Source organism: Orcinus orca, chromosome 10, assembly GCF_937001465.1.
Source record: "Orcinus orca chromosome 10, mOrcOrc1.1, whole genome shotgun sequence".
NCBI classification, from domain to species: Eukaryota; Metazoa; Chordata; class Mammalia; order Artiodactyla; family Delphinidae; genus Orcinus; species Orcinus orca.
This window is the reverse complement of record NC_064568.1, coordinates 65,150,570-65,172,844: the sequence shown is the minus strand read 5'-3', so window position 1 is coordinate 65,172,844 and position 22,275 is coordinate 65,150,570. Positions and strand designations below refer to the sequence as shown.

The 22,275-nt window shown below is 41.4% G+C and overlaps 1 protein-coding gene across 1 annotated transcript; it reads right to left on the bottom strand.

Annotated features, from left to right (window-relative positions):
* Positions 1–8,293: 8,293 nt before the first annotated feature.
* On the bottom strand, positions 8,294–21,223 carry KLHL31 (kelch like family member 31). Its single transcript, XM_004267767.3, has 3 exons — positions 21,022–21,223; positions 10,926–12,130; positions 8,294–9,219 (listed from the first exon to the last, which is right to left on the bottom strand). Exons 2-3 carry the CDS (start codon positions 12,095–12,097, stop codon positions 8,487–8,489), a joined length of 1,905 nt encoding a protein of 634 aa, XP_004267815.1. The 5' UTR covers positions 12,098–12,130; positions 21,022–21,223; the 3' UTR covers positions 8,294–8,486.
* Between the last annotated feature and the right edge of the window lie 1,052 nt (positions 21,224–22,275).

The following is a 22,275-nucleotide window of genomic DNA, read 5'->3' as shown; positions in this document are numbered from 1 at the left end:
GTGTGGTGGTATGAGTCCAGGGAGAGCTGGAGTCCAGGCGGTGTGGGGAGAGGCCACCTGGCAGGAGCTGGAGGCTCAGAATTATAGCCACGGCCAGGAAAGGACAGGAGAGAAATACCCCAGCCACTCTCTTCTGCCTCTGACCTCTCTGAGGTCTCCTATTGGATAAATACAACCTCTTGGCTGAAGAATCTGAGTCTGGATGATGCATTCCCTGGGGGTCAGCCTCCCGGAGCACAGAGCAGGGCAGAGAAAGAGCATGATCAGGGGCCAAATGTAGTCAATTAGAGAGATTTTACCACGTCTGAGCACCTTGAGGGCAGGCTCTAAGTTGGGTTTACTTTTCTCTTCCCCATAGGACCAAGGAACACAAAACTTGGCAAGAAGCACATGCTTATTAATTTCATTGTGCTTCAAAAACAGAAATATAGATCAATGGAACAGGATAGAAAGTCCAGAGATAAATCCACGCACCTATGGTCAACTAATCTATGACAAAAGAGGCAAGGATATACAATGGAGAAAAGACAGTCACTTCAATAAGTGGTGCTGGGAAAACTGGACAGCTACATGTAAAAGAATGAAATTGAACATTCCCTAACACCATACACAAAAATAAACTCAAAATGGATTAGAGACCTAAATGTAAGACTGGACACTATAAAACTCTTAGAGGAAAACATAGGCAGGACACTCTATGACATAAGTCACAGCAAGATCCTTTTTGACCCACCTCCTAGAGTAAGGGAAATAAAAACAAAAATAAACAAATGGGACCTAATGAAACTTAAAAACTTTTGCACAACAAAGGAAACTATAAACAAGACGAAAGACAACCCTCAGAATGGGAGAAAATATTTGCACATGAAGCAACTGACAAAATATTAATCTCCAAAATATACAAGCAGCTCATGCAGCTCAATATCAAAAAAAAAAAAAAAAAACAACCGCTGAGCCTGCGCGTCCGGAGCCTGTGCTCCGCAACGGGAGAGGCCACAACAGTGAGAGGCCCGCATACTGCAAAAAAAAAAAAAACAAAACAAACAAACAAAAAACAAAAAAAAGAATTACCATATGACCCAGCAATCCCACTACTGGGCATATACCCAGAGAAAACCATAATTTAAAAAGACACATGCACCCCAATGTTCATTGCAGCACTATTTACAATAGCCAAGTCATGGAAGCAACCTAAGCGCCCATCGACAGACGAATGGATAAAGAAGATGTGGTACATATATGCAATGGAATATTACTCAGCCATAAAAAGGAACAAAATTGGGTAATTTGTAGAGACGTGGATGGATCTAGAGACTGTCATACAGAGTGAAGTAAGTCAGAAAGAGAAAAACAAATGTCATATATTAATGCATATATGTGGAACCTAGAAAAATGGTAGAGATGAACCGGTTTGCAGGGCAGAAATAGAGACACAGATGTAGAGAACAAACGTATAGACATCCAGGGGGGAAAGTGGCAGGGGGATGGTAGTGTGATGAATTGGGAGATTGGGATTGACATATATACACTAATATGTATAAAATGGATAACTAATAAGAACCTGCTGTATAAAAAAATAAATAAAATAAAATTCAAAAGCAATTTAATTGTGCTTTGTATGGTTGGCTCTGCCTGATCTAAATGTGTGTTTCAGGCATCGGTCACTATCCCTGGGGGAACACAGCATCACGTTCACGATGTATTACAGCAATGTGCCTGGTGCACAGTTATGCCAGTGAACATTTGCTAAACAAGGATTCTTTGGGCATGAAGAATTTTCTTTGTTACCCATATGCAGAATTGTGATAGAATGAAACATTTCTCAACTTCAAGCCTGCAATAAATGGAAAAGTTTCCTAAAGGTTAGGGAAGAAAACTTGGGGGACAGACTATAATCATTTCAATTTCCTTCTCCCTCTGTCCCTGAGGAATCCTCTCTTGCTGTGGTGATTAAGAATCGATGCATGGAGGGGAGAGAGATAAATTAGGAGTTTAGGACTAGAAGATACACACTACTATATATAAAATAGATAAACAACAAAGACCTACTATATAACACAGGGAACTATATTCAATATCTTATAATAACCTATGTTGGAAAAGAATCTGAAAAAGAATATATATATTTTTATATATGCATATATATATGTATAACTGAATTACTTTGCTACACCTGAAACTAACACAGAAAGGAAAAAGAAAAGAATCGATGCATGTATTCCCTTTCTTAGACTCTCCATGATGTGCTCTCTTTTCCCAAAACCATCGTGCATTGGGAACCTTCTTGTATGGCTGGAATAAGAGGAATTTAGTCACAGATGTGGACTTTACAGTCCATATTGTCTTAGAAGAGGTAAAATCAAGAAGAGTGTAGAGCATTTCTAGAAGTAGAGGGACAGGGAGACCCAGGGGGACAGAGGTGTGTGTGGGGGGGCTTGTGATATTAGACGGGCTTCCTTGAGTTCATTAGAACTGGATTTATGCAGATACCCAAGGCTTACAGAACCCATTTAATGTATGCTGTAGACCTGTAAGGGCCCTGAATTGAGAAAAGGCTGCAAGAGTTGTCTGGGCTTGTCCTTCAGAAGGGGAAAGGCAAGATATAACAGGGGAGCTGAGTGCAAGACTTATGACCCGGGCAAGGGTTTGGCGGTGGGGGAGAGCCCTGCATAGTGTGAGCGGATCCCTAGGGGTGTGGTGGAGAAAGGTGGTTCTCCAGGCAAGCTCCTTGCTCCGTGGACAGCCTGGGAGGGAGATGAGAGCTACGGCTTCCAGAATGTAATCCTTCATTGTGCAGAGACAATCCTCGATGAAAATTTTTCTTTTTCCTCCCGGTGTCACATGAAGACATCCTTCCCCAGCTCCCTTGCATCTGGGTAGGGCCGTATGCCTACTTCCGGCCAAAGTGATGTAGATGCAATTGACATAAATCACCTCCATACCTGGCCCACCTGCTCAGTTTCCCCCTCTCATTGAGGGGGAAGGGTATCCCCAACATGGAAAGAGAATTTCTGAATGTGGAGCCTGTGGCGATAACCTAAACATGAGCACAAAGCAAAGACAGCCAGATAAAGGGCGTCCAAGTTCTCCAATCGTGTCACTGGACGCTTCCCTCCTTTGGGTACACGTTGAAATGCTTTGGAAGGGGGTGCAGTGGGAGAAATGTTTGTTAGTATAATCAAGGTCTTGCTTCTTCCATTTTGGTATATCACCCCTTCTGGGCTAAATAATGGTAATTTACAAGGGCCTTCTTTCTGAAGATTGCAATCACTTCTATAGCCATGATTGAACAACAAGGCAAAGTCCGAATGGGAGGTCAGTATGAGTCAGCCTGACTTTATAAGGCATTTCTCTGAAAGGGATAAGGAAAGAAGACCCATGGGATCTTTAGGCTAACCTGAGGCTAATGTGCCTGTCCAAAGGTTCAGGAAAAGTGCCTTCTCTTCCGCACCACTCCCTAAAGAGCAGGTTTGGTCTGAAACTGGGTGGAAGGTTGGTGCTGGCATAAAGAGTAATGCGTCTGATACCCAGGTTCATAGACCAGCCTGCGAATATGGCTAGAAAGGAGAGCAAAGGGGCTGAGCAGGGTGTTTCCAGAGTCACGGGTTGGATCTCGCCCCCTCAAGGCCTGTTCCCTTTCCTGAAATGAACCTTCACTGCACTTCCATACCACCTTGATGGAGGAAAGCCAAGAGGAGTGTTCGAATGTCTTTTCACCTCTGGTCTTTCTACCAAGCTTGCCAAGTACAGCATGTGCAAAATGGTTGTTCCTTTGACACACAAGGGAATTATTTCAGTGGGATGAAATAGCTTCATGTATGTTATGAGTTGGATAGATGGTATGTGAATGCGGGGGCGGGCGGTGGTGCTAACCTGTAGGGAAGCTTGGAATTCTGTGAGAGTTCAGAGAAAACACAAAGAAACTCTGGGGCCCCTGGCTGGGATGCTCAAAACTGGGAACGTGGCTTCTGTTTCGGTTTGGAGGCTAATCCACTCTCTTTACATGGTCACACAGCTTGGAGAGCCTTAAGAACAAGTATTTCTGCAATTTAGAATTTTCTAGAAATGACCAAGATGGTTTCAACTGAGTTTTAATACTTTACTGCTAACTCAGATCAAAGGTTGAGCATCTCATGTTGGTTCCATATCATTTGCTCATCTGGACGGTGAGGTGGAAGAGAAAGGCTGTGAGGGCTGGTCTGCATAACAACACAATTTCATTTTCTAAAAAGTGGTTTCGTTGCAAATGATGATGAACCTGAGTCTGCGCCAGGCTGGCTGTGGTCAGGGTGGAACTGAGATAAGAAAACACACTTAATCCATGACTTCTACATGCTCAGGACTGAGAGACAGACCTAGGCTTCTGTCTGAGTTACAGAGCAAGTCACTTTATCCCTTTTTATTTTTCACTAGTCTTCAAGTTATTGGAACAGCTTTTCAGTTATTTGTCGTTTCCTTTTTTTGTTGTGTTTTGTTGAGCTGAGTCATCAGGAAAACTAAATAGAGAAAAAAAGAGAAAGAAACCAACACTCCAACCATCACAGAAAGAACACTTCAAACCTACTCATATCTGATCACTGAAAAAGCGCTTATTGAACGCAGCTTTATTGATAGAGAGGAGTTACAAACACGACATACCTTTTAGTTTGTTGTTCCTTATAGAGTACAAGAATGTCTTAAGCAAACAAAGAAATTTTGGGCCAAAATTTGCTAAATAATACAAAGATTTTTAGGAGTATTCAAGACAAATATTTTATTTCAAGTTCCCTGAGAGGGACATTTAAATGGTCTTGACCCTCTCAATGTGCTGGAGGGTAAATTGTTAATATTTTAGAATCTTTAATTCTCATAATTACCATGGAGGAGTGTTTAGGAAACTAGTCTATAGTTTTTAAAATATGAAAAGAAATACTGAAAAATAATTCCTTTGAATGCTGCCTTGTGCTAGAGAATATATCCAACAGTGGCTGGGGTGGGAATCTAGCTCATTCAGAGAAGAGTCATTCAGAGTGGATGACATAAATTCACTTCTTTGTAACTCAGGGAAAACATTAATTAAATGAAGTGATTTTAGTTTCTTTTATCTAGTAACTTTGTTGAATTCGGAAGCTATCTGGCCAGGATAACCAGCAAAATGTGGACCTCTTAACACTTACATGTTTCCAAGCAAACCTCTATCTACATGCATGTTTGTAAAATACACTTACTATAATTGCTGCTCTGCCTTAAGTCACAGACCCAGTCAGTACATTCTCTCATTCTTCTTACCTCAATTATACCTCCTCACTCATAACAGTCCACTACCATCTAATCCTTGTTTAGAATTATATTCATCTGTACCATCCCTGACCTCCTTATTCATAACCATTCTTACAACATAGGAAGTAAAAATAAAACTCATCCAATGACACTGAAAGCAACTAGTGCAGGAGGGTTAACAGCTTGGCAGCAAGAACCTAACTAAAAACGGACAGACGACAGGCTGGCTCCCTGGAAAGTTTTATGTCAGGTCTCTGGCCCACTCCGAAAAAGAGAGCTTGAGTTTTATTATTTCAGCTGCTGGGTAACCTGCTATTTCTCTGATACATGGAACCAATGCTTTTATTTCATCACAGGACTCTGGTATTACAAAAATAACAAGTCCTCTGCTTTCGGAAAAATAAAAGGAGGTATCGGCTTGGCTCCTAAGGCTTGGGAGCGTGACTGAATGTAAGCTTACAACGTAATGAAAATGAAGTCATTTTCCAGTTGGAAAACATGGGGAAGTCATCAAGTTTTCTAGAGGTACCTGCTTCAGTAGTTGGGTTAAAGAGTGTGTTTCACTGACACGTGGAAGATGACAGGCATTATTTTGATGCTGCATATTTTCATGTCTTTCAGTGGTCTGTGCAGGATGTTCCAGGAGGTAAAACCTTCACCCACCCTTAGGTTCCATGCTCCCTTCCAATTTGTTATGTCAGAAATTCTGGAATTCCAAATTCCTATTGGTCTTTGCTTATTGACCTAATGGTTGAAGCAGGAGATAGAGCAGCAATGCACCCAGGAACCTGGGTAGCCCCAATATTTGTATACTGTGAGTCTTCAGATAACCAATGTAGAAACTACGTTAAATGGTCATTTCAAATGCTTTATCCATTCTAACACATCTCCAGGGTCACCTCTAGAAAGCCACTGCCGAGTTTTTGTGCACCGTATTTTACAAAGCTCTGATAGATGAAAAATCCTCTAGTTTCAGCGTCTTTCCTCATTCATCCATGATAAAATATTACAGTTGATTGATTCTTATTTCATTCCAGCCTTAAGCCCCCCACTTATACTTCTAGGATCTCAATGGGAGATACATCTCTTGGTGAGCATCAAGAGATTATGTCTATTTGCCCACTTATGACCTGTAATCCATAATACATCACCTTTTGTCTCTCAAAATTAACGGTATGCTATATAGGCTTCTCGATTGTATGAAAATATATGTTTATACCAAACTAAAAGATGTTACAGTCACCTTCATATAGGCTTTGGAAGTTGTGTCCTAAACAACTTATTACAAATGAAAAGCTAATTTTACCCAGGTGCTGCAAGGACAAAAGTCTATCTATAGGTTGTACATTGTGACTTAAGAGCTCAGTGATATAACCAGCTCCATACACTGGTTTCTCACACAGGTTTATTTTTCAGCCTGGGCCTATTGGCCTATCTTTATTAAGAATCAAGGAGCAGAGCTGCTCTGTACTTGGAGAAGCTCCTCCTGCCCTGTGTGGGGTTAGGAAACAGCCCAGTGTTTTTACATTAATAACGTTTTGTTCTCAGCCCGCAATGTTCTAGCCTTTACCCAAGTGTTACCATTAAATACCCAGAGATTGAACTTTCCATAAGGGGCAATGATATAAAATTGTTCCACAAAGTGTACTACTATATGAACCACTTTTCACAGTTCGAATAAAATATTTTCAATATAAATATTGTAACTCTAGCCATAACCTATCTACACACAGTGGGAGAGGACGGGGTTCATGAAAACCCGGTTATACTGTCATAGATGTCATGTTTCACCATTTAAATAGTTTGTCTTATTTCTCAAAATCCATTTGCACATAACCCATAATTTATAGGCCTTTCCTCTCCAAAACAAGTGAACTATCAAAGAATAAAAGGATAAATTAGAAGAAAGGAAAATATGTATCATTTACTGCCATCATTCCCTTGCTTCCAAACTTGGCAAACATATAAGAAAAATGATATGGAGCTGATATAGTTTAATTTGCAAAGCTAATTTGGAGCAGATGAAATTTTAAAAATATATAATCAAATGGGCATATATTATCTTAACATTTCTATAGAAAATGAATGTGTTAGATTTTTAATTAAGAAATCAGGATTGAAATCAATTGGTAAACAATAGAATTTACCAACAGGGGGACCCATTCATCCTGCTATTGCCAAATCCAGGAATTCCAAATGTTTCCTTCATTCTCACTCACCTAAAAGACTGGAAGAAATCAAATTATTGTTATTGGTTGCATAACCTTCAGGCTGCATATGCTATATGTTAAGGATCCTTACAGACAGAGTTTTATTTGGTGTTCTTCTGGGGGCTTACATGAAGGTCAAGGTTGCCTTTAACCATCTTGATGTAGTGTTTAGGGTGAGAGTACTACTTGCAATTCTTTTAATGGGGGACCAAAGTAAAATGTGAATACTTCTAGGAGAAACAACAAAATGGTTTAAATTTGCCTATAAATTAGATGACTGATGTCAGTTCCTTCTCTGAGAGTAGGATTTTATGATAGGAAATACTTTTGGGGCCCTGAGGCAGGGAGGAGGGTATCACCGCTAAACCAAAGGCATCAACCTGTCAGCCCCGGGGTGGAATCCCTATTACTTTCCCGTCAGTATTTGTCTTAAGCTTTATGATTTTCTCCTGGGATGCCTTTCGAAATCCTTTACTCAGGCATGTATAAGTAAAGAAACTGCATAGAAACACAGAATTAAATCTTAAGTCCTTATGGATGTAGACTGATTTCCATTTAAAAATGAAGCCTATAAAGGAATATTTTAAACTTCCTAAAGAAAAAAAGGAGAAAGGAAAATAAACTTTTGTACGAGAAATCTCTTACTCACACAGGCTTCGTGTGTATTAAAGTGCAGAAGCACGATCTCAAATGTGGGTGTAACCGCTCTATGTTTAGAAAGGATGCCGCGATGGAAGTGCCCACCGCGAGTTCTGTCTGCCACCCAGTGGCCGCTGAAATAAATGGCTTCTTTCCTTTGTTGGCTCCGGATCTGTATTTTGCTTAAAAAAAGAAAAAAAAAAAAAAAAAAATCGACAGAGAGGTAGATGATGCCACACCAGCAACTGAAAACCACCAAGGCAGATGCCTCGATGGATCTGAAAAGACTCCCCTGTAGTAAATGTTAGATAGTTTCCTTTCCTTTAGCTGAACCGCAATGCCTATCTTTTCTCCCCGCGAGCCCGCGGCTCCCCGGGTTCAGATGCTGACGGGCACGGAGGACACCGAGCTGGCGCGGGACTCTCGGGTCACGTGATTGGGCATGGCTAGGGTGCAGCACGACACGCCCACGGTGGCCTCGGGCAGTTCATCGTCCTCCGTCCACTCGTTGAGGTCGGGGCTGAAGCACTGGATGCACTTCTTGTACTTCCTCTCGCCCTCGTTCCAGCCGCCCAGCAGGTAGGCGCGGCCGTGCAGCGTCGAGGCGCCCGCCGTGCTCACGCCCACGGGCAGCGGAGCCGCGTAGCTCCACTGGCCGGTGGCCGGGCTGAAGCTCTCCACGGTTAGCACGTCCACGCGCTCGCCGCGCGGCCCCAGCTGGCTGCCGCCCATCACGTACACGCGCTCGCCCAGCGCCACCGTGCAATGCCAGCCCCGCGGCGTGCTGAGCGCCGGCAGCTCCTGCCACGCATCGCGGGCCGGGTCGTAGGCGCACACGGAGCGCGAGTAGGCGCCGCCGATGTAGCCGCCGGTCACCAGCACGCGGCCGTCGGCCACCGCGCTGGCGTGGCAACAGCGCGCCACCTCCAGGGGCGCCTTGGGCTGCCACTGGTTGGCGGACGGCACGTAGCACTCGAGCGAGGCCAGGCTGCCCTCGGCGTTGCGGCCGCCCACGGCGTACAGGAGCCCGTTGAACACGCTCAGGCTGAAGTGCGTCCGCTTCTGGTTCATGCTGGCCAGGTGGATCCAGGTGTTGAAGCGGGGATCGTATCTGGAAGTGGTAGAGCAAGCGTGACAGCCTTGTGGGCGGCAGCCGGGGAACCCAGGTGACGCCGCCAACCAGGACGTGGGAGGCTCGACACTATCCTTGCAAGGAGGCTGGGGACCCATCGCAGCTCCTCGCCTGGAGGCTGCTAATCCTCTCTCAACCAGTAAAGAAGTGTGACCCTTGGGAAAGGCAGGGCAGGCATAGGTGACTCCCCCTCCTCCCGTTTATAAAAGCAGCTACCGGGAGACCACCCCGCTGAGACCGACCTCCAGTCCTCTTTCCTTCATATTCAAATCCACCAACCCGTAGGATTTAGGGGATGCGCACGTGGAGGAAGGGTGGAAGCTGGGTATTTGTGGAATCGGAGAAGGGAATATGGCCACATTAAAGTCAATTCCACATATCTTCAGATACCAGCCACCTCTAGCTCATTCTCATGACTTAATCAAGAAAGTTGACTGAGTTCCTGCATTCTCACAAACCCCTTCTTGTTCACACACCTCTCCTGGCATTGCCGCTGTAAAGCTAAGTCACTAAGTCTTCTGTCATCTGTTTATAATGAGAACAATAGAACTCATGTCCCAGTGCATCAACAAAGCCTTAACTTTTGATGCTTCTCTATTTTCTAGCACTTATTAGTAGGTCTGACTTTTTAGTGTAGGGGTATATTTTTTTCAGTGTTCAGCATTACAATTATTATACCATAAGCACTGAAGTCAATAGCTCAAAAACAGTGACTTGTGTACAAGTAGTTATCAGCAGGAGGAAAATAAGGCACCCATAGTAAACTAACACTTCCCATAGTTCCAAGTATTGTAAACACAGAACTGACTCTGTTTGATGTTCATTCATATTTGTCTCATTTCACCTCCAAATCAAAACTTAACCATAGCTATAAATTAAGGGCTAAAAATCAATTGTTTGGATTCGTTTAAATGACACACAGGTACATATAATGAAACAATAAAGAATATTTTTTATGATTTACTAGATGAATTTTCAGATCTTGTTCATTAGTCATGTTTGCCTTTGAGCCACTACCATGATAGAAGCATGACTTTCTGAACATTTCATGTATATGAAGGTTTAATTTTTTATTATAAATATACAAAAATAATATGCATTTGAATTCCACTTTCTGCAGGATTTATCATGCTTTTACTCTTGTTTACATGTATCAAAAATATTGATGGTATTCAGTCTTTAAAGAAATATTTAAAATTAATTAGCTGCCACATTTTTCACGATCTCATTCTAGTTGCCAGTTATAAATCTGAAGTCATCAGTAACAGTCCACTTAAAAAGAAATTTTGTATCATTTTAATCTTTCTTACCATTTAATGTTAAAAACTAAATTTGCACCCAGTTTCTTTCAAAAAGGCAGGGTATTGTGGAGAGCACCCCGACCAGAAATGAGAAAATGTGAATTCTACTTACTAGTGGTGTCACTTCTCTGGGTGTCAAATTTCTCACATGTAAAATCAGAATCATCACATCTTCCGTGCTTGCTTCATTGGCTTACTTGGAAAATTATAATGCATGATATATGTGAGTGCACTTTATAGAATGTGAAGTGTTATATACATGTAATGTGGCATTATTATTATTATTGATTTACTGAGCCAATGAATTAAGCTAATAGGCACGATTAATTTCATTCTATGTTCATAACATCCAACGATTTCTATTCCTAATAAAAGAGGCAGTACCTGCAGAAATTGCTGACTGCATGCTTGGCTTGATTCCTTGCATCATTCTGGTCTTCACCACCGGCCACATAAAGAAATCCATCCATCACAGCCACACACTGATTAAAACTCTTGGCTGGCATCTCTGTAAGCTTGCTCCATCCATTTTCAGGGTCTCTATACAAGACGTCTCTGCTAAGGGACTTCTCAGTAAGGCCTGGACGGCCCCCCACAGTGACAAGCACACGACAGCCCCCTCGGATTCTCGTGCGTCTAGACTGCAATGTGTTCTGATGATAGGGAAGTAAGTGGTAGTTCATAGCATCTACAAGAAGCTTGTGGCAATCAGCATCTTGCATCATTCTCGGTACTGACTGAACATAACTGACCAGGTCTTGTGCAGAGATGGTACCAAAGCGAATATTGCTCAAAAGATCGGCAGCATATTTCACTCTCTTTTGGTCAAATTCTAACCATTTCATTGCAATCTGGAATGCTACTATTTCAGAAGGCAACTGTAAGTCATCATCCATAAGAAGTTCATTAATTTGCTCAAATGTAAGTTTCATAAACTGATCTGATTCTGCAAATTCAAGGAAGTTATCCCGGATAAATTTTTGGGCTGCTGCCTTTGCATTTCTCAGGGAGTATGTTTCGGCAATGTTAGCAATGTACATGCAATTCTCAACACTCATTTCTTGTATCAGAAAGTCACTGCACATCTTGACAAGGGTATGGATCTGAAGATAAACAGCAGCAGAAATAATGCTTCCTATGGTATATAAGGAGAGAGTGAGCTTTCCAGTGTAGGCGTATGCAATGACCGTGGCCAGGCCCAGCGGTGCGATATCACTGAGATCCACCCTTTGGGTAGAGGGGTCTTTTTTTAGGATGTTGTAAAAGTACTCACTGCAAGAAGCCATCACTGACTTGTGAACGTCAAAGGATTTTGTTTTGGTGCCAATGACTAAGTCGCAAAGGAAGCTCTCCTGCCTCATTTTACTTAAACCTTCCAAGAGGTTGGGGCCGTAAGAAGCATCTGTTAATTCAGAAGAGATGCAGCTAAGGCCATTGCCTCCCTCTAGGAGCCCATTCAAAGCGTTGAGTTTGTTGAGGGGGCTGTCTTCTACAATGATGGTCATCTCATTGATGTTGCCTTTGTTCTTTCTGACAGTCTTCTTTTTGGGGGCCATGGTGGCAAACACACTGTCACAGGCAAGAACTTGCTAAAAAAAAAAAAAAAGACACGGTTTTATTTTAATTGTGCATTAAACTTTGAAATGCTACATTGAGAAACTTTCCTTTTTTTAATAAGATAGTAGTTTTTTAATGGCATAACGTAGATTGATTAAAGTGTCAAAACTCGATTTAAAGACTTACGTTAAACTAGATGCACATCTTATTCACAGTTTACTTCAGCATCGATCATTGTAGACGATTCTAGAAACATTTATATTATCAAATGAGACCTCTTAATAGCTATATGGCCAAGTAATTTTATGTAGCAGAAATGACCCAATATTCTCTGATCTACCTGTACAGTTATTATGGAATAGTAGTTAAACGTCTTTTTAAGGGCTTAGTTTATGTTCAGGAAAAAGTGAATGACAACTACCCTGAAGTTTTTCTCTCTCAATAAAATATTATAACACTAAAATTCAGGAATCCGTGTTAAATGTAGAATATATATTAGAATAAACGTGGCTAACAATCAATGGATAAGGAATTGTAATGATAGTCAAGTACTTTCTACTCTACATAGTCACTAAAATAATTTCCAGTTGAATTTCTAAATGACTCACAAACACACACAAACTTACACAAGAACTAGAACAAAGTAGTTTTTAAAAAAATCTTAGAGTAGGAAAGACCCTCTTAAGCATAACATAAAATCCAGAAGCATAAAGGGGAAGACTGAAATATCTGAATATTAAAAAAATGAAAATGTATATCTATAAAACAGCACCAACTATTTAAAAGACAAGCAACAGACTGTGAAGACAAATATTTGTAACATTTTTGACAGATAAAAGGTTAAAGTGAAGTTAACACAGTATTTATTTTTTGGCCTTGCTGGGAGACTTGCCGGATCCTAGTTCCCCGACCAGGGATCGAACCTGGGACCCAGCAGTGAAAGCGCCAAGTCCTAACCACTGGACCGCCAGGGAATTCCCTAACGATATTTAAAGGGCTCATAAAGTTAATAAGTCAAAGGTAATCCAAGCAGAAAGTGGACAAAGACTATGTCTAGGTAACAAGGTTGTTCACAGAAAATAAAATACAAACAGTTAATGTTTTTAAAAAGCTAAACTAACAATAATCAGAGAACTGTCAACTGAAATCCAGAGAGCCTTTTTATTTTTTGTCGTCAAATTTTGCTTATTAAGTGGTTAAAATAATTTAAAATATTCAGAATATCAGATATTGGTGTGGTACTCTCCATACATTGTTGATGGGAGTATAACTGATACAGTCTTTTGAATAATAATTTAGCAGCCCATTAAGAATAAAAACTATTTTTATGCTTTGACACTGAAGTTCTAAATCTACTAATGTGCCTCTTAGAAATATATTTATATAGATGCTGACATATTAAGGACAGTAACCACTTCCTATTATCAATGTTATAAATATCTGAACCAGTTTTTAAATCTATAGGAAGCGTAGATTTAGCTCTATTACGTAGCTCTGCACAGCTCTAATATTAAATGTAGCCCTGAAATATATTAAGTTTACCAAATAAATACATGGCCCTTAAAGTATCACAGATTAAATTATTTTAGCCCTTCTCAATATATTGGGCATAGTCATCAGAAGATGCTACACTTAGACTTTTTTTTTTTTTTTTTTGCGATACGCGGGCCTCTCACTGTTGTGGCCTCTCCCTTTGCGGAGCACAGGCTCCGGACGCGCAGGCTCAGCGGCCATGGCTCACGGGCCCAGCCGCTCCGCGGCATGTGGGATCTTCCCGGACTGGGGCACGAACCCGCGTCCCCTGCATCGGCAGGCGGACTCTCAACCACTGCGCCACCAGGGAAGCCCCACTTAGACTTTTAAATGGATTTTATCTATAGCCTTTCACTTTCTTGTGAAATTACTGGTGTTTCTTTTTTCATTTTTATTTTTTATTGAAGTATAGTTGATTTACAGTGTCATCTTAGTTTCAGGTGTACAGCACAGTGATTCAGAATATATATATTCTTTTTCTGATTCTTTTCCCTTATAGGTTATTACAAAACATTGAGTATAGTTCCCTGTGTTACACAATAGGTCCTTGTTGGTTATCTATTTTATATATAGTAGTGTGCATATTTTAATCCCAACCTCCTAATTTATCCCTCCCTCCCTTTTCGCCCTTTGGTAACCATAAGTTTGTTTCCTACGTCTGGGGATCTACTTCTGTTTTGTAAATAAGTTCATTTGTATCTTTTTTTTTTTTTTTTTTTTTTTTTAGTTTCCACATAGAAGTGATATCATATGATACTTGTCTTTCTCTGTCTGGCTTACTTCACTTAGTATGATAATCACTAGGTTCATCCATTTATTTATTTTTTTTTCATTTTAAAAATAAAAAAATCAGTATGTGTAGTTCAACAACTCACAGTTTGCTTTATATCATTCCAGATAATTGTATATGCTTATGCAAACTTATATTTGCATAGTTTGAGCAGTGGTGTGCTGGTAAATCAACTCTCCAGGGGGGGAAAATACCCCTTATTTGTAAGGTGCTGATTTCTTGAGTACAAATACACTCGTTGTGGTTGGTTTTAAGCTACCAACAACCAGTTTGCTAAATTCCTGAAAATGTAAGTTGGTTCTCATGAGCTCCAGCATACCACTATAAGAGAACTTGTATCAAAAGAAGTTTATGCTATATTATTCAGCAGTTTGCTTTTTTCACTTGGATGTACTCATGTACATCTTTCCATATCAGCACATACATAAATTTATATCATTGTCCCTAACAGCTGCATAGATTCCCATAGTAAGGATATATAAAACTTGTTCAATTATTCTCTTGTTGATGCACATTTAGATGTTTAGGTGTTTTATAGTTTTTGAGGGGTAGGGGGTGTGTGTGTGTGTGTGTGTGTGTGTGTGTGTGTGTGTGTGTGTGTGTGTTTTGTCTCACTGTTGAGTTCATCCTGAGAGGTAAAACTTAGCTTTGATCCCCCTTGAAAGTCTTCAGTTTAATTACTGGAATAGATGTTAAAAACAGTTCCATAACCTTTCTATTGTGTTTGTTCCTGTTCTTTTCCATGTGGAAGGAGAGTAGCAAGTAGGTAGGAAACAGAGAAGGTCTTTTGCTTTGCCAGGGCTTTTTTTCTTCCTCGTTAAGCTCTGTCATAGTCACATTTGTTTTTGTTTACAAGACTGTAGCACATTTGTGCTTCCTCATTCTTTCTTGCAGGCAAAGCCACATGCATCCTTACCTTGTGAAACAGATTTTCAACCCACCATCATTTTAGTCTTCAAATGCATTTGACTTAGGTGGTAAGTGTCCCCTTGTTGGATTTTTCTGGGGAAAATTTTAAAAATTTTGTTCAGCAAGTAGTTATCAGACACCTATTGCTGTGTGGGCGGCGCTGTACTGGGAATGATGGAGCAATACAATATGTAATTTGTGTTAAATAGATAAACAATGACAAGTACAAAATGACAACAAGAAAGTAGGGAATCACAGCAGAGTAACTTAAAAAAACAAAACAAAACAAAACAAAAACCCAGTAGATTCTACCAGTAGGAGTACAAATGTGTTTTTGGAAATAGCCCTGTCTATTTTCCTGGAGGAAGTCCTATGGGCAATTTTTTACTCATTTGGATGTCGGGCTTATAACCACTCATTGTTTTGGAGGAAATCCTGGGAATTAAACAATACGCTTGTAAATAATCCATGAGTCAAAGAAGAAATTAGACAGTATTTCAAACTGAATGAGAATGAAAATGAAAATACAATGTAAATACCAGCTCCACTATTTATCTGAGCTGTGAGTTTCCATAGATTACTAACATCTTAGAGTCTCCACTCTACTGGCTTACCTCTAAAGTAAAGATAATAATGGTGCTTGCCTGTCCGGTGGTCCATGAAAGCTTAGTGAGAAATGTCTGTACAGCATTTAATAGGGTGTCTTGCAAAATGTGAATGTTCAAAAAATTTGAATTTTTTTCATTAAAATCAATAACCTTCTTAGATGTGTTTTAGGGAATGAAGGAAGTAACCTGTTTAAGCTTTGGGGTGAAACCAATCAGAGAAAGTGGCCACAGGATGGAGATGCAGTCATGGGGATCAAGAGTAGATTTCTGGAACAGTTAAACATTTCTAAGGGATTTTTGAAAATGCCAGGGAGAGAAATGGAACTCATGCAATGACATAGGCTGAAGAACAGATTATTTACTTTGCTATGAATGAGAAAGGTAACCCTGGAAATTTAAGAAACTTGGGACATAGGTTATGTCAGGAAAATAACAGATTATATAGAACAGATTGAATCTATGAACCTGGACTTCAGATTTCAAATGAAAGGAACTGTTTTGTTGGAGTGGGGTTAGGATGGGAAGATTTGTAGATAACAGGAATCTTGCCGGTTCCAGGAATGAAAGGTTTTTAAGAGGAGTAGGTATAGGAGGGGGAAGGCCTTTAAAGCAGAGGAAATGCCTGTTATGGAAGCAGGGAGGTGTGACTCGGCACGGGATGTGCAGACGAAGAAGATTGCTGGAGTGAGGGAGACAGGTAGGGAGGTAACACGAGGATACAGAAAGGATGCTGGATACCAGGAAGGGTTTGAACTTGATGAGTTGCTATGCAATTGAGAAGGATTAAGGAACCTCCAGGAAGGAGAGGGCGCACTGAGGCCCTAGTGAAATCAGTCAAATTTCCTCCACGGCTTCCTTCTGTTACTTTCTGTTGCTGCCTTCTCTTTCCTCCATGGTCTGGCCTTCTTGCTGCCCCTCGTGTTCCCATGGAAACCCTCATGACCCTTTATCTGAATTCTCTTGCCCTTGTCCCATTTCTCCAGGGCCCTACTGGGTGACACATTAGCTAGTCTGACAGATGATCCAAACTAATCCATCAGTGGGCAAATCTACTCTTTCTCCCAGATATGCATGTTTTTTGGAGTTTTTTGGGTTTTTTTTTATCAGTGTACTCCAATGACTCACATGCAAATTTCTAACAGAGCTACCACTGTGGAACATATACTCATATTCTTTAAACTAATATTATATTATTATTTACATAATATTTTAACATTAATCAAATTACACTAATTTAATCTTAATATTATTAATTAATATTTTAAATATATATATTTTTTTCTTAATAAGAGAGGGTTTTTAGAATCCTCAAAATCACTGTGTAAAGGTAACTGGCTTCTTTAGCTCTGAGATTCAGGAGACCATTTAAGAGAGTTTTGAAATCAGAGCCTGCAGACCACTTCCTGGTGGCCATATTTCCCCAGATATGCTCATAAATTCAGTCTTTCTCTACTAGAACTGCCATTACATCCTGTTCCTAAGTCTGTACCTCGAAGGTGAGGCTCTCCATCCACCTGCCCAGGTGTTCTCAGTCTGGGCCATATTCCTCCAATAACATGCTGCAGACCCCTCAGAGGAGTCTGGGGACCAGGCTCACTCCTTGGAAGCTGGGCCAGGCTCTGATGTTGTCCTCTAGGCTGCAGAGGCGTTCACTGCTCCCTACATCCCAAGAAATGCTCTTCCTCTGGCCCTGCTCTTCCATCTCCCAGGACAGCAACTGGGACAGTTTCAGGACTGTTTCTCCGTTTTTCCTGAAGCACGAAGGGCATGATTCTCCCTCTCCAGCCAGGGGGCTCTAGTGAGTTGCCCCCTTGGGATCAAAAAAGAGCTTTACAGGTGCCCCGGTACCGTTAGTGGCCCTGCCGTAGCAGGACACGCTGGACAGCGCAGGTCGGATGAGCAGCTATTTGGAGGCACTGCAGTGCCCCCCGTCCCTTCCCCTTCTGGGTAAAAGAGGAGACTGCACAGAGTGCAGAAGGTTGTGGAAGGCTCCCCAGGCTATCGGAGCTATCCCTTCATTCTGTGGAGGGAGCTCAGAGAATTCTTCTCTGGTCGTGGACCCCATGCCTCCTTCCCTCCCCGCTCCATCCACTAGCGCCCAGAGCTGCCTCCCAGGTCCCCTGGAAGAGCTGCCTATTAGAAAGTGGGCAGAAGGGCAACAGAGGCACAATTCCATGCCCTCCTCCCACTGCCCACTGGCGGTCTTGGCTCTTGTGTCATTTCTATGATGATAGTGTCGTGTATTCAACACGTGATAACGGTGGGCAGTTAAGTGAGCTGTCAAATTTGCTGTGATCTTCTGTATTTGCCAATGTAAGCATGTGAATAATTAATTCCTAAATATAAATCACCAAGCGTGAATCTAGACTATGTATTCAATGTAAGCTATTACTTTCATTTCTACCTAAAATAATAATTGTAGAGCTACATGTATAAATTGAGGAATAACTGTGTGCTGAGCCTAGGTAAATACTTGACATGATTTTATTTTTTAAAATTTAAGCATCGTGAAAATTCTAAAAGGCAGGTAATATTATGTTCATTTTACAAATGAAGAAATTAAGGTTCAGAGAGAGTTTTAAAAACATATCCAAGGTCACACGATGGGTATATAACGTGTAGTAGGGCAAAGATTCAAACCCAGATTGAACCCTGACCCCCTATATAGCCCTTATATCCAGGGCAGGTTGAAATCTGTCGCAGGTTAAAAAGTTAACTCCTTCCAACATGGGAAGATTGAGATAGAGTGAGGTGGAACTCAAATTTATAAAATCAAAGTTTGGATATGGAGAACATGAAATGGTTCTTTATAGCTCCAAACACTGAAATAAAAGAGCTGCCCTTTTAATTGTAAGACAGATTCGTTTGGGGACAATCAGAGCCTATGGGTTTCTTTATCCTATAAGGGGTTGTAAGTCTATGAAACTCTAGTAGTTTGGGTAAGCCAAAAACAGAAGTAGGTTCAAGGAGATCTTGTATGAATTTGTTGATCAGAGAACCAGACACCTCCTTTTCAGTGTTAGGTTGAATACAGAATTATCAATTTTTGTTTAAAGACAAATATTATCAATTTCTGATGGCTCAACTTAGCTAGAGGCCTGCTATCTATAACATATACACACTCTATACATAAAGCTAACTTCTATTTTCCAAACCTGGATACAGGATGTAAGGACCCTGTGCTAAGATTTTTGGTTTTGTTGAAAATTTTAGTAAAATAGCTCTTTCTTTTCCTTGTCTTTTGTGTGTGTACGTTAAGGTTGCAGGAAGTGGGGTTAGAAATCTAATTTGTAAGACTAATGTCCCTTTGGTTGTCATAGAACTGAGAATTGGGTTTTGATGTTAATTTTGCTCTAACCATTTGAAAGATCTATGGCAAAACATTCAACTTTTTAGGATTTCAGTTTAATCATCTGTCAGATGAGATGTGTACCTTTCATTTGTAAAATTTTACAGAGAGTTAAAAATAAACAGCTGGCTTTTGCTGTCAGAATAGTCAAAGTCCGGTCTGTATCACTTCTCCCTCCTTCCCCTTGCCCCCCCAATATGGCCTTTTAGAACCCTAGCATCAACTCATGATCAGATATGGATAAACCAACAGAGACAGGGGATTCTCCATCTGCAAGTCATGCATTTGGGTCTGAGTTGCCAAATTTAGTAAATAAGAATATAGGATCTCCAGATAAATTTGAATTTTAGAAAAACCACTGATCTATTTTAGTATTTAAATATATCCCAGGTGATATTTGGGACATACTTATAATAAAAACTGGTTTGTGGTTTATCTGAAGTTCAGTGTACTTGGGTGTCCTGTATTTTATCAGGCAACCCTTTTCTGGGTTGGGTTTCAGGTGAGCCCAGGAATTCCATGAACATTTCTGGAATATTATGAAAACATGTTGTGCATGTGTGTTTATGTGTATTTTTCTATAAAGTGGGCCCAGAGCTTTCAGAGATTCACAAAAAGGTCCATAACCCCAAATAGATCCAGAACCGTTGGACTGAAATGAGGCTGCCAAGACATGGTAACATAATTCTACCCTCTTCTACAAGGCGGCAAGTCCATGTGACAGGATCACACCTGTCCCTCCTGGCCTGAAACAGATTTCAGATGAAAACTCCTAGAACCAATTACAGAAAAGAACTGTCACTGTATAAGTAAGAGCATTCTCTTTCCTGCTGCCCTCCACCCTGGCCTCCTGGGAGAGACTGTACCCAGGGCAAGCTGGGAAGCCATGTGTGCCAAAGTGTCACTGTCACTCTTATGCCAGAATGAGCTGGGGTCCCAGAAGGTCTTCTTGCCAAGGGGGCGTCAGCTGCGTCCGCTCCCGGTCACCGCCACATTCCAGCCCCCCCGTGTGTCGGCTGGCAGCCTGACCCCGGAATAGAAACACCCAGCCTCTGCCTCTTGCCATTTTCAGTGAAGTCCAACTTTAGGGGGCTTTTCTACTTTACTGTTTCATTTCCAAAATGATTTCTAGCATAAAACATATGTCAGCATTGCTATAGGTACACATTTGGAACAAAAACTTGTTTCATAGTTAAATTAAAAGCTGTTCTTTTTTTGCAGGAGGGATTTTGTCAATAGGTTCTATTTCCGGGGATTCAAAGAGTTGTCTGATTTGTTTGCTACCCATTTCAACAAAACTGATTACATTTTATCTAAACTTATCAGATACAAAATGTTCCTGACAGTTCCTGACAAAAAATGGAGGTGAAACTCTAAACTTTATGAACAAAACCCAAGAATTTTATTTCCCCCCTCCCCTCTCCATAAAATAGAGGAAGAAAAACCTACATTAGGCTTTAGAGACTTAAAATTATTGTTAGAAATTACAAGTCACTTTACTTTCATAAGGCATCCTTAGCATGCATTTCTATTGCTATGACATTCTTCTCATCTATTGCATCCCTTGGATTTCAAGAAGATGTCTTCTGGCTCCAACAGGAGGATCTGACCCAGCTGTAGACCACTGTCAATGAGATCGCTCTACCACCGCGAACGCAGACGCCCCCCCCCCCCCACCATTCACACCCCAGGATTAGAAGACCAGAATTGGAGATTGAGGCGCCAGGTCCTTACCGTCCTGTGTGAGGGGCGTCCCCGACTTGTGATGGTGAAGTTTCAGCAGCAGATTCCTTTTGAGAAGCAATCTGTGGAGAGAGAGACAGGGAGAAGGAAAACCCGTTGGGGAACCACCAGCAGCCACCTGACGCGTCCCAGCAGCAGCAGTTTTTAGAGTGACCTCTTGTCGTCCCTCCGGCTGCAGCGCTGCCGAGCCTGCGCTCTGAGCCCTCCTCCCCCGCTTTGGCTTCAATTTCAGGCCACCCCGGGGCAGAGGGCGGAGCCCTGGTTGGTGGAGAGGGCTTGGGTTTCTTGACCTGCTCAGTATTTAAAAACAAGAAAGTCAAGAACTCAATCAACCTGGGAGTGAGGAAAGAAAATTAACTAGGTGGGTATTTAATTGTTGGAAGCAGATTAGAGTGTGTGTACTTGGTAAGAGAAAGGGAAGGTTGTGGATAAAAATGAGCTACTAGAAAGGTTAATAGCCTGGTCACCTCAGGTCCTTTGAGAAGATTGGGTTTTTAAATAGACTGTTCTTTAGAAAAGGAACTTGGGGTAGCTCACATATGGCACCAGTATCACTGGAGTCATCGTACAGTTCAACAGAGTAAGGTTCATGACCAGTCTCTATTATCCGGTGATCCACAGGGAGGCCTGAGATGAACACACACTCCAGCACACATGCAGCTTGGGGAAATACTTTGGCAACACTGCCTGTGGAAAAAAAAAATGTAGAGGGTTATAACTGACCACAAGCTTTAAATAGGCATGAAGGGTGTGAAGTGGCTGCTAAAAAAGTTACCCTGATATTAGGCGGCAATAAAAGAAAAATAGATCATAGAAAATAAATGTTCTAATTATTCTTCGTTAGTCAGATCATGCATTCAGCATTGCTTGGCCGCTGTGGCATACTGAGAAGGTTTTCTGTATCCTGAAGGAAGTGGCTGGAAGGAAGCTGGGCATGTTGGGATCATCTGCAGAAAAGGAGAACTAAGAGAGGACTTAGGAGAAGTGAGTCTCCTGGGTGCAAGTGTTTTGGGGGCTGTTGGGTAGCAAGGGGATTCAGTTAAAATTTTTGTAGCTGAAGGTGTCACAAATTAGGCCCATGGGTAGAAACTCCAGGGGAAAAAATTAAAAATAAGGAAGGAGGGCTTCCCTGGTGGCGCAGTGGTTGAGAGTCCGCCTGCCGATGCAGGGGACGCGGGTTTGTGCCCCGGTCCAGGAAGATCCCACATGCCGCGGAGCAGCTAGGCCCGTGAGCCATGGCCGCTG